The sequence below is a fragment of the Gymnodraco acuticeps genome, unplaced genomic scaffold (assembly GCF_902827175.1).
Source record: "Gymnodraco acuticeps unplaced genomic scaffold, fGymAcu1.1, whole genome shotgun sequence".
Lineage (NCBI taxonomy): Eukaryota > Metazoa > Chordata > Actinopteri > Perciformes > Bathydraconidae > Gymnodraco > Gymnodraco acuticeps.
The window spans coordinates 27737-42525 of record NW_022989790.1 but is presented as its reverse complement, the minus strand read 5'-3'; the positions used below and the strand labels follow the sequence as shown (position 1 = coordinate 42525).

The following is a 14789-nucleotide window of genomic DNA, read 5'->3' as shown; positions in this document are numbered from 1 at the left end:
AAAGGATCTATTTCTTCAGGCCATACACATCATACACGTCCGCTCACGCCCTGCTATAGCTGGTTGTTGTTCTGGGGGGCAAGTTTGCGTATAGCTACCAGGTCCAATGCAATCTGGGATCAAGGCAACAGCTAAATAAACCTTTACAGTTATATTACCTCACCAACTACGGAGAGCTCCAGGGGATTTCCCAATGACTAATCCAAGTTCACAAAGCAGGAGGATTCCTAACATCGAGCACTACAATACATTAAATCTGTTTTTTGTTTGGTTTTCTGTGGTGTCGGCTTTACTTTGGCGCATTAAGGAGTCAGTAAAAGGCACAAGCACACAAAGAACTATAGCTGTACAACTGCAGCCTTCTGTAAAAAAGCTTTTGTTGCAGTCAAAATAGCAGATAATTTGTAAACCGCAAGATAATAATCCCAGGCAGCCTGTGTCACAGAGAGATGAAATGGATACTCTGGCTTCCTCTTCCTCTTCGTACATCTTGGCAAATATGAGCCCTAGGGCGCTGTCACAATAGGACTAAACAAGCCACTTGGGACACTCGTCTGGGAGGGCCACGTGTTGGGACTTGTGTGTGTGAGCATCCAGAGAGCGGGAGGCATTCCAGGTTGCATGGTGATGCCACGAAAAGAAAATAACTGGGGTCTGCACAAATCAAGATGTTTGATAGGAACAACTTTTTCCACTGACATCCTCACCTCTGTGCCGTATGTTTTATGTACAATGCCATTTCTTTTTATGCTGCTACAACACAAACATTTCCCAAATTGGGATCAATAAGGAACATCTTATCTTACGCATTTGGATAGACTTTGCCTTATAAAACTGGGATATCTTTTAAAACATTGGCCTTTTAATTAAAGGGATAGTGGAAATCCGCGAATTTTGGGTTTAACTTATGTATTTTTATTAAAAATAAGCATAATAAACAATTTTTTTTTATTTCATGCGCCTAGTTTCATTTTATTTTCAATTTTACTGCGCTCTCTCAATGAAACGAAATACTTCGGGAATCTTCGGGTGATGACGAGAGCAGAGGAAGACGGGCACAAACAATGGCGGACATTCAATAGCATTTGCATGTGAACAGCCGACCTTTATTATGGTACCGAGTATATTGCCATAAATATGATGATTGATTATCAGTAAAAAATTCTACGTGACACAACGACATTGGATTAACCTTGAGATGCGTTTTTATTCCGTTGAACACAACTTTTGATCACAAATCAAAAAAGGTAAGACGTAATTATTGTAATATTTTTGGAACCGGATGTTGTTTACTTTCTCTTTTCTGGCTGATAGCTCCAGGAATTCGAGGTCTTACAGTGATGACATTACATCTGTGGAGTCTCAGCTTTAAATCGTATATCTTGTTTGTGCAGTTAGGATAGTAATAAGGGCATTTCTACCGTGTGTTGTGTGTAAAAAAGCGTTAGCATTAGTTAGCATTGTTTCGCTCAATGCTAATTCAAAGGCTTGGTATTACTCTTGTGTTTTTTCTAGCTAACAATTGTTCTTATTGTCAGTTAGCGGAGTTTCTTACCTTTAAAAGGGTATGAAACATTAATAGTTTCATAAATGTTAAGAAGCCCTGAGACATGTGAGAGAGAAAAAAACGGTGGGAGGGGTCCACTGGGGGGACCTTCGGGCTTAACTGGTTAACAATGATTAATATTTGTAAAGGCTACAGGTGATCTTAAGATGCGTGAGCTATGCTTAGGGACCTACCAGTCAAGATTATTTGTGCGTAGGGGTGCATCATCTGGCGCCTGGTCCTGGTCGTCCTCGCCATTGCCCATGCCGTGAACCATCACCTCGGGCTCGGGCTCGAACAAATAAGGACGTAATGGTCCATCGTCTGGCTCAATATTGTCACCATCGTCGCTTACTGAACCGGATTCAGATTCAGTTCCTAAAACGACATTTTCGTAGGAAAGCCGAGAGGATGTTTCTGACTCGCTATCATCACTGGATACCTCGTACAATCCTTCTTCTTTGTCTGGTATATTTGCCCTTCCACGTTCATTCTGCATAGACGCCATGGTTTGTTATCGTATCGTCTTCCTAAGTTTTCGTCACTTCCGGTTTGGCTGAGTCGAACATTTCGTTTCTAAAAAACTTCGGGGAAGCTGCAATAAAGTGCTTCTAACATGCGTAAGGCAATTATTATATATTTTTTAATCAGGTGTGATTGTTTTGGTACGTAATTATGCTTGTATATAAGTTAAAACGAAACTATTTGAGGTTCCATTTCCACTATCCCTTTAAAGACACCATTTGGACGGTTAGAAAACGACAACATGCATGTATGTACCCCTCCCAAAGAACGACGGGGATGCTAAACAATGACAAAACCAATATTTACCAGGATGATCATATTGTTCATAATGCAAAAACGTAAAAAAAATAAGTTAAAAGACTCAGTAATCACAATTTTTTTTTTTTAAAGTACACTAATGGCGCGTTTCCACTACACGGCCTCGCTTGTTAGGACTGGCTCACTTCGTTAGGACTGCCTCGCTCGTTAGGACTGCCTCACTTCGTTAGGACTGCCTCACTTCGTTAGGACTGGCTCACTTCGTTAGGACTGGCTCACTTCGTTAGGACTGGCTCACTTCGTTAGGACTGCCTCACTTCGTTAGGACTGCCTCACTTCGTTAGGACTGCCTCACTTCGTTAGGACTGCCTCACTTCGTTAGGACTGCCTCACTTCGTTAGGACTGCCTCACTTCGTTAGGACTGGCTCACTTCGTTAGGACTGGCTCACTTCGTTAGGACTGGCTCACTTCGTTAGGACTGGCTCACTTCGTTAGGACTGGCTCACTTCGTTAGGACTGGCTCACCTCGTTAGGACTGGCTCACCTCGTTAGGACTGGCTCACCTCGTTAGGACTGGCTCACTTCGTTAGGACTGGCTCACTTCGTTAGGACTGGCTCACTTCGTCAGGACTGGCTCACTTCGTTAGGACTGGCTCACTTATGGCGCGTCTCCATTACAGTTTAGGAACTGGGGTAGTATCTATAGTAACGCAGTGTAGGCGGAGCGATCGGCTTGTTGTTGTCCTTCACTACTCGATACTCACTCTTCATCTTTTTCAGTTTTTCCCTACACTGCAAGACAGTCCTCGAGTAACCGCTTCCGCACATCAGTGTAGAGACCTCCTGAAATACTTTCATATTGGGAGTTGTCCCGTCGAGCTCCCGCTGGATCTTGTCATCTGCAATAAAGTGTAGGAACGTCGTAACTTCCTCGGCGGACCACGGCGTGCTTTTCTTTGCCATTTTTGTTGATCCTCTGTTAACAAAAATGCTGTTTATAAAAATGCTGCAAGCTTCGCTATATATTTATATGCAACGCGTCGCATATATTGCGACGATTCTCTCTGACCAATCAGCAGTCGAGAGTGACGTCACAGCCTGGTTGTTCCTGGCCCTAGAACCCCGATTTTATGGGGCCAGAAAAACTGTGAATTAGGACCCGCTAGCCGGTACTAGGCCAAGTGGAAACGCAACCAAAAACGGGCCGCTGACGTCACAGCCCTCTTAAACGGGGCTCCGCGCTGTAGTGGAAACGCGTTATTAGTGGCTTCAAAAATCAATCAAATATTGCTTTTAAAATCCAGAACCGTGTTCCATAAGGGCAAATAGATCAAATCTTTAACGAGGCAGACAGTGTAGGGATTAAGCCCAATTTTGCCCAATTGAATTCGTTGCCCAGGTCTAATTTTAGAACTATGACACATTTCTGCGACATTGGTTTGTTGTCAGTTTTAGGAGCCTGATTTGTTGCGAGGCATCAGCTGTCCTGCAGTCTGAACTGTTCCACAAGAAGTCAAAATATCCTTTATTAAATAAAAAGGCAGTGAACTTGTTTTAAAGCAACCTAATTACTGGAGAAATACTTGGCTAAAACTGCAGTGTAACAAAGTAATGCTGCCTTTCTCTTTATTTGTTAACAGTGCTTGAAGATGTGTTTCTCTTTATTTGTTTGACTACACTTTATTGGACTCGTCACTGGACAAGCCTGTTAAAGGTAGGGGTAGGTAAGAGTGGAGAAACCAGCTCGAGTGTGCTAGGAAGTACGCAGCTTTCCTTCAGACTTCCTTACAGAGCCCCTCCTCCAACACACACGAACGCGCACATGACCAATGAGGGCACGAGATAAGTGTGTGCACAGACAGAAGGCTGACAGGCAGGTAGGCCATCCAGTTACTTTAGCCGGGCCGGCTCAAATGATTGGTCGTGCTTTTTACAGCGCCACGGCTTCCAGAGATGAAATATTTGTATATATTTATTGTCAAAGCATTTAATGTATTCCTTGCTATCGGGATGTTAAGAGCATTCCATGGAATATAACAAGTGTTTCTGAAGTGAATTACCTACCCCACCTTTAAGTGGGGGCATAATATTAATGCATTTAAAATGATATTAAGATAATTGTAGCTTTAAAAATGCTTCTGCTAAACAGGGCCCACCCCACGCTCATCACAGAAATCGAGTTTAGCATCTCACGAAGAAAAGAGTATAATTATAATATGCAGACCAATGAATTCGACAAATCATAGCTATTAAGAGGATTTCATTCTAACAACATCTTATAAAAGAGCTATTGAAAAGGGACGTCCAATGTTAATGATGGACCGTGGATTAAAGGCCCTGACACACCTACCCCATTTTGGGAGTCGGAGGCCGTCAGAGGTAGTGTTCATTTCGTTGACTAAAACTATGATATGTCAACGACCTTTTTTTCCATGACGAAAATGAGACGATGACGAGACGACACCGACGGCAGTAAACAATAACTAACGAAATCATCATGCAATATCGTTGACGAAAAGTGACGAGACGAAAATGTAGTTTTCTAAATAAAAACGCTGTTAAAATCTCTCTTTACTTTCGTTGACGAAAAATGAGGAGACGAAATATTATCAAAGATAACGTTACATTTCTGATAGTCAGTTTTTCTCCCAGCAGTTCCATTTCCGGTGCTGCGGCAGGGCAGCCGCTGTGTGTCTGCGGTGCGCGCGGCGGTACATTTGAATTACACCGGGCAGCGGCACACTGAACTGACAGGAAGACTCGGGTCTAACTCGTGGTCTAACTCGTGGTCTAACTCATGGTCTAACTAACTTTATTTAACAGAAAATAAAATGGCAACAGGGCTTGGGAGCAGTGGTCGCACTCGCGTTAACCGAATACCCCCCCGTCAGCGCGAGTGAAAGATAAATTGTGCACTCGACGGATAATAATGGATTATGACAGAAATGTTACAATCCTGTCCGTCAAAATGACTGACAACGAAAAAGTCTAAAGCCACCACTGCTTGGGAGAAAGAAACGATGTGATATTTGGGCCCATTGTCGCTACAATGAGGCGGAGAAAAAAAGCGAATGCATTGTTTTATCAGAAGGGAAGCAATGTGGCCAAAACACAGAAAACACCACAAACCTGAGCAGATACTCTCTGCAAAGCTTCTTAATCATTCAACCTGTGGTTTTCATCAAATAAGGACAAGATATAAACTTATTGTGAAATACGTTTGACTAAAATGACAAATTATTGGTTTTGGCTAGACTAGTTTGACTGAAATGTTCTATATAATCTGATGACTAAAAAAAGTCGCAAAAAAATAGCTGACGAAATTAACACTAGTCAGAGGCAGTCGGGCATTCGCGGCGCCCTACTCAGGTTGGCGTGTCCCGCACCGTCGTTGCTTTACGGCACATTTTCACGCCTCCTCAGGCGACGTAGCGGACGTAGAAGTCGGGACGCCTTCGGTACGCGTTCTTTGGTCTCAGGTTGGTGTGTAGCGGCCTTTACAGTCCTTAAATAAAGTAGACAGGTAGGCTACAGCTATTTGTGGTTTGACAAATTCACATAAAAAAAGGGTAGTAAGAGCTTCATTTGATCATAACAAAAATGCGGATGTGCTTCAAAGTAAACTCATCATGGAAACATTTGTATTTCTTACAACATCAATACACAAGAATTTCTGTCTGCAGTTGTGAGTGCACACATCCTCATCTTAACACTAAAAAACACTGATAGAAAACCCCCGAAACATAGTGGACTAATGAAGAAGATCACCACTGAAACTGCACACTTCTCTCTGACATGAGGAAGTCAAATCCCTCACTCCACATGAGAAATGAAAGCAAATATTACAACCGCAAATATACTAGATTTACAGAAGTGGAGGGAGATGTCCTCACAACTAACGCAATCCCCGACTGCTTCATGACTTTGCTTCCACTTATTGCTGAGCAGAGCTTTTTAATCCTAGATGTACCTGATAAAGATCCTTCTTCAAATGTTACAAACAAAAGGATGAGTTTGTTTTTCAGCAGGTGACACTGGATAACATGTAGAAGTGTTGTTTCTCACCGACTGTTTAAACATGACAGACACAGGAAAACAGATCGGTTAATACGAAATTATGAAAGAAAAAGAGGAAGTGAAATAAAGTGTTTGTATGCAATGACTGAGATTAGGCCGATAGCAAGAGAGAAGAGACGCAATTACGGAGGAAAATAAACCCCTGCCTGCGTTACTCAACTTCAATAGAAAGCCACTTAGTACATGAGGTCCCTGGGTTCGTCATTAGACCGGGGACATTTTCAGCCACATTACATTTTTGGCCATCACCAAAATGCACAGTTGGTGTTTTCCCCTCGGCTGTGAGGACAGACTTCGCTGCTTGAGGCCACTGGCAGCTTATAGAAAGAGGCAGGAAAAAGAGCTCATCAGTTCATATCCACGAGATGAAACCGTCATAACATTCATACAAGGACGTTGTTAGAGGGTATCCGAGTTAACAGGCGCTATATATAGAACGCAGATGAAGTAAAGTGGACCACATGACTGCAATATTAACATGAATAGTTAATGCTTCAGTCCAGGATCTTGAAAGTGAGCTCATGACTTGGCATGTTCTTCATAGGTCTCCTAATAGCCATTTTCACGTCTTGCAAATTGGCCTCGAGAGAATATAATATCAGCTTTGGGGTAAATCACGCTGTGAGGCAGGTCTCCACCATCTTTGGCGCTCTGACTCCCACTGAGAACACACAGACCAAATGTCTCTCCCCCCCCTCACCTCCCTGAAACCTTAATGAGAGGCTGTGAAGAGGTCTGTCAGTGCGACAATAATTACAGAAACTATACTATCAGCAGCTGCAAAAACCCCCTACGGCGCTTGGAAAGACACACATGCTCGCCCCTTGAATCATAAACATCTAACTAACCACATATCTCCAAATGATCCTCCGTGAGGTACAACACCCAGGCAATATGAACCAGCTGATTATTCTGTTGTATAAGTGTTGGATCATGCCACACAAACAAAAGCAACAAGAGCTAGCCAACAATTACACAGTCTTATCGGCCATTGTGCTGGTGATGCATGACATTTAGTCTGGCTTTGATAATGTAAGGTAGACACAATGTGAGGAGAGCAATTATCTCAAATGTTGCCACAAAACAGAAATGGTTTCACTTACTCCGTGCATTTTCCTGCGTATTCACGGTCTTCCTCGCTACAAGAAAGTCATCAGACATTTTCCTACGCAGTTGTTAGTTTCTGTCTTTAAAATAGGACTTGAAATTGTTACCTTGGTGAAGTGATTTTCAAATCGCGCCCCCCCTTAGTTTACTTGTTTAGTGTCTCTCACTTCCTGAATAGGGTTATGATTATGTAACTGGACCCCGTTGACACTCAAATGTAAACCACAAAAGCCTAATATTGATGTTTAGCATAACTGTAGTCGAAACGCAACAAATACAATTCTGGGAAATTGGGCATTATTACTGCATCTCAGCTGAGGATCCCCTGGCTCTAGAAAAGGTGTCATTTATGTAGTAAAAACCATAGACTGTATACATGGTTAAATTAAAAAACCCTATCAGTGTCTGGTCCAAGCTTCCCCAAAGTGTCTAGCTTATATTCTGTGCCTTATATCATTGTGATCAGGATTTATTTGGGGCCAAACAAAAAAGGATATCTGAAGACAACTGTACAGTCTAAAGTATTACAAAATAGATTGGATGTTAAATAGGGAAATGGATAATGAAAGCAATGGTTTTCTCCACCTTTAATAAGCACATTAATGCATCAATAATTATGATCAAAACACGTAATATAATATTCTGAAATGGACCAATCTGCATAATGAGTACTTTAAGTATATTGATGCCAATACTTTTACTTGAGTACTGTTTTGAATGCAGGACTTTTACTTGTAACAGAGTATTCATAGCCTGTTGTACTTCTACTTCTGAGTATTTCTTCAACCTCTGGTCTAAAACACCAATGCATCAAAGAAAAGCGAAATGACTAGGCAAGCAAAAGGTGACAGTAACCATGTATGTGAATAAAATCACAGCTTTTAAACAAGGATTGATAAGTTATGACCAAGCTGTGTCCAATCCCTGCACAACAACTTAAACACAACATGACATTAAACATACAAGGGAAAACGATAGTGAATGCAGTAAATTAGAAGATGCTATTTGCACTGTGGCTACCACAGAGGCGTCCTCTCCATTTCCAATCTCAGCAATAAAAGCTTTTACGTGGAGCACTGTGTGGCCAGAATCTGAGGTTTTGCAGCAGTTTCATCTGAGGTTTTTATCTCATAATTTAGGCTTGACGTTACAACCTTAAAATAGCTAAGAAAATTCACAAAATCGCTTCGAAATGCCCCAAAAATCTCGGTTACAGACAAACTGACCGCTATAGCCAGCTGGTTAGCAGTATGTTGGCCATGTTGGCAGGGCGACAGACTGGTTTTGTCTGGGTTAGCACATAGCTGTTAGCCTACGTGACTTATAACGTGAATTCAAGGATAGCAGGAGCTAGCATGTAGCTAATGAGAAAAGATAGCTTCGGGCTGATATTCACACCGAGTCTTACCTGGATTCTTCTTTATCTCCTGTAGAGGGAATATTCAATGTCTAGAAACGATATCCAGAATCGTCAGAAGTAGCCGTTTCCACTCCAACAAGCTAGCCTAGCAGATGAGACGCTGTGCCCCGTTGGAATAGCATTTCTATATCAAAGCATGTCATTGCTCAGAAGCAGAGCTAGGCTAGCTTAGCGGCAGCAGCCTCCTCACAAGCTGTTCAGATTCCAAGGTTCCACCCACTCGCATCCGATTGGCTGCAGGAGAATAGGCTCTGCGCTGATTGGACCGTAGCACTGTCAGTCAATCCCACTGCAGCTGCTGATGTTTCGCGTTCCTGTAAGCATCCATCATGTTTTTCGCATTAAGGGCTAAAAAGTCAACAGAAATAACAACTATAAAAGAAACTTGTGTATGATGACACGGATATAGCTTATTTTTACATATGTATGATTAATGTATTAAAGCACTTAGTGGGGCTTATCTCTCTTGTACATTTACTGATAAAGAAAAATAAGTTGACAATAAACTCGTTGCAAAAACATAATTGCACCCTGTTTCTCTAATGTATTATAGCCTAAATGTTGCTAGTAGCAGGCCAAATGTTATCTGTTCTTTGAGTATGGCATTATATAAAGAATATATACAAGATGCACTGTGCAGCACAAGTGGAAAAACAAAGAAAGAAAGTAGTACAACAAATACTAAAGTACTGCACTTACAATTACTTACCTATTACCGATTTCTGCTTCTTCTCAGAGGATAATATTATACTTTTACATTTATCTGGCAGCTATAGTTACTTTGCAGATTTATAATAAGAAATTATTATGAATAAAGGATCATGTGGATTATGGATTAAATTTGCCAGCTATATATAAAGTATTAAGAATAAAGTCCGCCCCGTTTACATCATATCAGTTTTGAAAACATTAATGCATCACTAATCATGATCCAATCATCCATTCTACTGAGTACTTTTGGTACTTGAAGTATATTTTAATGCTAATACTTGCTGCTAACTCTAATCCAAAAATGTATTTCACCACTGTGACACACAAATCCAGACACACACACACACACACACACACACACACACACACACACACACACACACACACTTAATAACAATAACTCATTATCAGATACCATTAATGCCCCTGCTGGGGAGCGATGCTTCTCATAAACATGTCTGCGGTGAGGAGCATTGCAGAGTCATTTGGAAGGTGTGCAGCTCTCTGCAGGATGCAATCTGTTTCCTGCTCAAACAGATGCGCCTCCCCTCTGTGTTCAGATGTCTGCACCCACAATCCCATCTCAAAACAAGACTGTGATACAGCACGAATAATAGACACTAAACCCATGTTATCTGTTGATTCACCTTTGTTTAGTTTGGAAAATAAACTTTAAACTGTTTACCATAGTCTTTGAAAAAATGTACATGACAGAGAAAGGGTTTTTCAGCATTATTATGTGTTAACGATTGTGGTTGTTCAACTTTTGGTCATAAATTAATTGAGCTTGTAGAGTACTCGAGATGTATTGACTGTGGCATTACTGAGATTGTTTGTCATCACACACACACAAAGATTTCAGCAACACTTCTTGTGTGTGTGTGTGTGTGTGTGTGTGTGTGTGTGTGTGTGTGTGTGTGTGTGGTGTGTGTGTGTGTGTGTGTGTGTGTGTGTGTGTGTGTGTGTGGACGCGCTACACCAGCGGACCTGCTGCTGCAACCATCAGTCCTGCACACAAACCAGCTGCAATCGCAATTACGATTTTGGCTTGCAACGATTATGAAAACAACATAATCGAACTAAAACGATTATTTATTTATTTGTATTGGTTTTTCAGTTGAATTATACTTAATAAAAAACTGTGTGTGTGTGTGTGTGTGTGATTATAACCACTAGGCTGATTACTTTCCATTTGTTGGAAACATGTTAAACATTCAACACTGTCATACATTCATAACACTTTAAACTCTTATTATTTGACATGAAGCTAAATAATTAGGGTTTAAATCAAATGTTTGAGGTGTTGGGTTGATGCAATAGCTTTCCTCTGCAAACTATCATTAACCACAGGATAGCATGACTGATAACTCACTGAGTAGAGGAGTGTGAATGCCACCTGCTGGGCCTTTAGTGAAGCACCCATCCTGTGTCACTTTTCAACCACAACATGTCTGCTTTCATCTGCTCTGCATCTCATTCCTTCACTGCTGTGTTGCCTCGGGGGAAATTACGCAGAAGTATTGCCCCGGCTTGGTGCTCTACGCAGAGAAAAGGAAACAGCGCTGGTGAGCCACTTATTTGTCCAAAGCATGTTGTTAGAGGGGATTTAATTCAATAAAGTGTACCTGCCTCTGGGAGTTTGATTTGGGGGAAAGTAAACTACCAGAGATGCAAATACTAGTGTTAAATACCAAGCAGCTGCTGCCACATCATATGTAAAGGAGTAGTTTGATAATACAAGAAAATCATATTTAATCTCCCTATAAACCTATAGCGACCCCTGTGATACGGTTTCCTCTATAATGGCATTACAGTATATTCGTAGAAATGACACCATCCCGGTCTAAGAAAAGCAATACCAGTTATTTTATGAAACGTGGGTGGTATTTATTTTTATTCTTTCATTCTTTGTATGTAGTATGAATCATTTCTGGGCTGACATTTATACAGCGTGACAACCGTGGCAGTGTGACAACAGAGGGATACACGGCACCTTGGTGATGTTTTTTTTTAAAGAAGGTGCATACCATTAAAATGTTCATCTTATACTGCCACTCACAAGACCAGATTTAATGTGTTTTTAAATGTCAGAGCAAAAATAAATCACAAAAACGAATTAGTTTTTGCTCACATTTTGGACACTTTGACATTAAAGCAGTACTATCAGGGGGACATAGTCACCATATCACATTTGTCTTTTATTTCACACACAAATATTAAGACATTACACACAAACTGGCACCCTTCCGACAACACAACAATACAAAAATCATCAGATGAAGATCCAGACATTCTTTAAATTGCACAACCAAGCAACATTGTAAACAAACAGACTCATTTGATGGGCGAGTCCAGGATCTCTTGGTAATCCTGCCGCACGGCCCGGCTCACGCGGTACAGCTTGAGCCCCGTGAGAGTGAACACACTGACCATGACCACCAGCGCTCCCATCACGTCATACACGGTCGGCACCATCCTCAGGACGATGAGCTGGAGGAGCATGGCCACCACGAACTCCAGGTGCTGCACCGTGCTCACTAAGGCTGGATGAAACTTGTTTAGAGCATAGTAGACTCCGAGGAACGCCACGGTGGAGCAGATACAGATCCCAATTAAGTAGCCCCAGGTCTCCCCGTCCAGAGGAATGATTGGCTCCTGCATGACGAACATAGTGGAGGCTCCCCACACCGTGCCCGTCCAGCCGAAGGTAAAGAGCGCCGTCCACATGCTCACGCGCTCCTTGATGGATCTGTAGACGATCATGGAGAGGGCAGCGGTCAAGCCGGCCACCACTGTCATTGTGTAGCCAAAGGCCTCCTTCCAGAAGCTCAGCCTGGACTTCTCCTCGTCCGCCACGTTGGGCACCATGACCAGGCACAGGCCGAACACGCTGCCCACCACCGTGACCACATCGGTGTAGCCCAGCCTCTCGTCCAGCAGCAGGAAGGCCAGGATGGCGCTGAACACCGTGGTGGAGGCCCGCCACATGATGGTGCCGTTACTGGGCGGTACTATCGCGAAGGAGGTGTAGGCGCAGGTGATTGAGATTACATTGCACACCCCGTAGAAGAAGAGTCGCAACCGGTAGCCCTTAGGGCCAAAGGGCGCCTCGTGGTAGTAGAAGACCACCAGGATGGAGAGCAATTGGATCACGGAGCGGATGAAGAGCAGCTCCAGGGAGGGCACTTTGGAGCGGTCGGCTGCTAGACGAGTGATCAGAGCCACGCAGCCGTGAGCCACCGCTGCCCCGAACAGAGCCATCCAGGTCACTCTGGAGGCCAACACATTCGCCTCCCCGAAGCTCGCCAGCTGGCCCCCGACCCCCTTGTCTCTTTGCACACTTGGCTGCTTGGGCTGGGTCTCCATGGTGCCAAACAAAGTCCTGCTACCTTTGCTCTCCGACACCAGTCTCTTTCCCGTGTTAGCCTCCGCGAAGGCGCCAAACTCCTCAAAAGACGGCGCGTCATCGTAGCCCTCGTCGCCGGGCTGGGGGAAGTGTGTGGCGTATTTGACCGTCACCGTGTTGGGGTGGATCTTAACACGCTTTTTGGATCCATACTGCAGCGAGGATGAAGATCCATCCATGTTTCCTTACGCGTCAGAGCGGGTAACCTGGGAAAAAAGACATCAAAGTAATTTTGTATTGTGCGGAAATAATATTCAAATATGTTCCAGAGGTGTGATTTTATTCTCTTATCAACACAGAGCTTTTCTGAGTGTGTTTGCATAATTCACAAGTTATTTTTTCAGAATCCACCCCTCACACCCCCCCACGCACAGATAAAGCACACACTCACTGTAACACCCCTCTCCCTCTTACCTTTTTCACTCTGCCAAGCCTCACACTTGTGTTGTGTTACTTCTATAAATAGGCTTTCCCATGTGAGCAAGCCAAGCAGCAAACACTGTGAGGATGATGCAGTCTGATGGGGATGATATTACATAACAGGAAACCACAGAGGGGACGATACATGAATGTGGGTCATCTATGAGATGAATGGACTTGCACACTATAAATTAACAAACACTGGGAGTGGGAAACGGGTAAATCCATGGTTTGAAGGAGAGATTTCGCATGCTTTCAATGGGATTTGGTTTAAGGGTTAGATTATAATGCTGTCAAATAAAATACAGGGGGTAAAGATATTAGGACTAAATAACATTGCTGCAACAAAATCGTTTCAAGATTATTTAAACTACTACATTCATTCTGTCAATTTATTTTCCACACAGCATGATGTGAAACCACAAGGGGGCAGACGGGGACCCTTACATGCCTCCTCTCCTCTCTCATGCGATTGCTCCTCCTTTTTTGAAATATGCAACTTGAACCTTAATAAGAAACGATGTTAATACAAATATTAAGTCGAGGGGAATTGGTAGAACATAATACATGTTATCATTTTGTTTGACAAGAATCCTTAAAAACCATGCATTTGGCGCGAATACTGTAACGATGGTTTAGTATCTTAATCTTGCAAAACATGAAATTCGACGGGGTTAATAAATGGACGATCGGGTCACGTGAACTATTCAAACCTAGTTTAATTAAGCTTCTGTCTTGCAAAGAGCGTCTTTCCGACCTAGATTTTGAAAAATCGTAATCAACTATTTCCCCCATGTTAAGCGTTTGCATAGTATTAATTGAGCTCAGAAAGAAACATCGTCTTACCTTTTTGATATCTGAATAGTTCCTAATGAAGCATGAACCCGGGTTTGTCTCATATATGAAGACCTCGTTCTTGATCCTTACATTTGCTCAAGTGCCATTTCCCCATCTTCCCTCCTGGAGATGCTTATTTGTTCTCGACGCTGCTACTGCTGCTTGAAACTGCTGTTGCTGAGGGCGATGATGATGTGGTGGTGGTGATGAAGCTGAAGCAGGGGGGGAGAAGCAACTGTCACTGTCACAGCCAGTGGTTTCTCCTCCTCCTCCTCCTCCTCCTCCTCCTCCTCCTCCTCCTCCTCCTCCCAGAGACTGATTCCCACCCCATTCGTCATCTCTCAGAAGGGAAAGGGAAGTGCGTCTGCAGCTCATCATCACAATCATGTCTCATGTTTATGGGATTTATGGGAAGGGGGAGATCTGATTTGTGTATGATTCACTCTGTACTCAGATACTTGAGTACAAGTAGAAGTAGAGT

At 42.8% G+C, this 14789-nt stretch overlaps 2 protein-coding genes across 3 annotated transcripts in view; both read right to left on the bottom strand.

The window, feature by feature from the left end:
- Positions 1-9134, bottom strand: part of nck1b (NCK adaptor protein 1b) — a 43881-nt gene extending 34747 nt beyond the window's left edge. The window contains exon 1 of the mRNA XM_034222047.1: positions 8923-9134. The gene's annotated coding sequence lies outside the window, so the exon portion shown is untranslated. The remainder of the gene's footprint in view (positions 1-8922) is intronic.
- Positions 9135-11507: 2373 nt separating this feature from the next.
- Positions 11508-14582, bottom strand: slc35g2b (solute carrier family 35 member G2b). Of its 2 annotated transcripts, none has more exons than XM_034222008.1 (2): positions 14399-14582; positions 11508-13257 (listed from the first exon to the last, which is right to left on the bottom strand). In XM_034222008.1, the coding sequence occupies exon 2, from the start codon at positions 13228-13230 to the stop codon at positions 11980-11982; it is 1251 nt and encodes a 416-aa protein (XP_034077899.1). In that variant the 5' UTR covers positions 13231-13257; positions 14399-14582; the 3' UTR covers positions 11508-11979. The 2 variants fall into 2 exon arrangements, with proteins under 2 accessions (XP_034077899.1, XP_034077891.1); XM_034222000.1 differs by having other exon boundaries at positions 14318-14581.
- Between the last annotated feature and the right edge of the window lie 207 nt (positions 14583-14789).

Bases quoted from the DNA above. Each gene is read 5' to 3' on its own strand.
- slc35g2b (XM_034222008.1), bottom strand. From the start codon at position 13,230: ATGGATGGATCTTCATCCTCGCTGCAGTATGGATCCAAAAAGCGTGTT.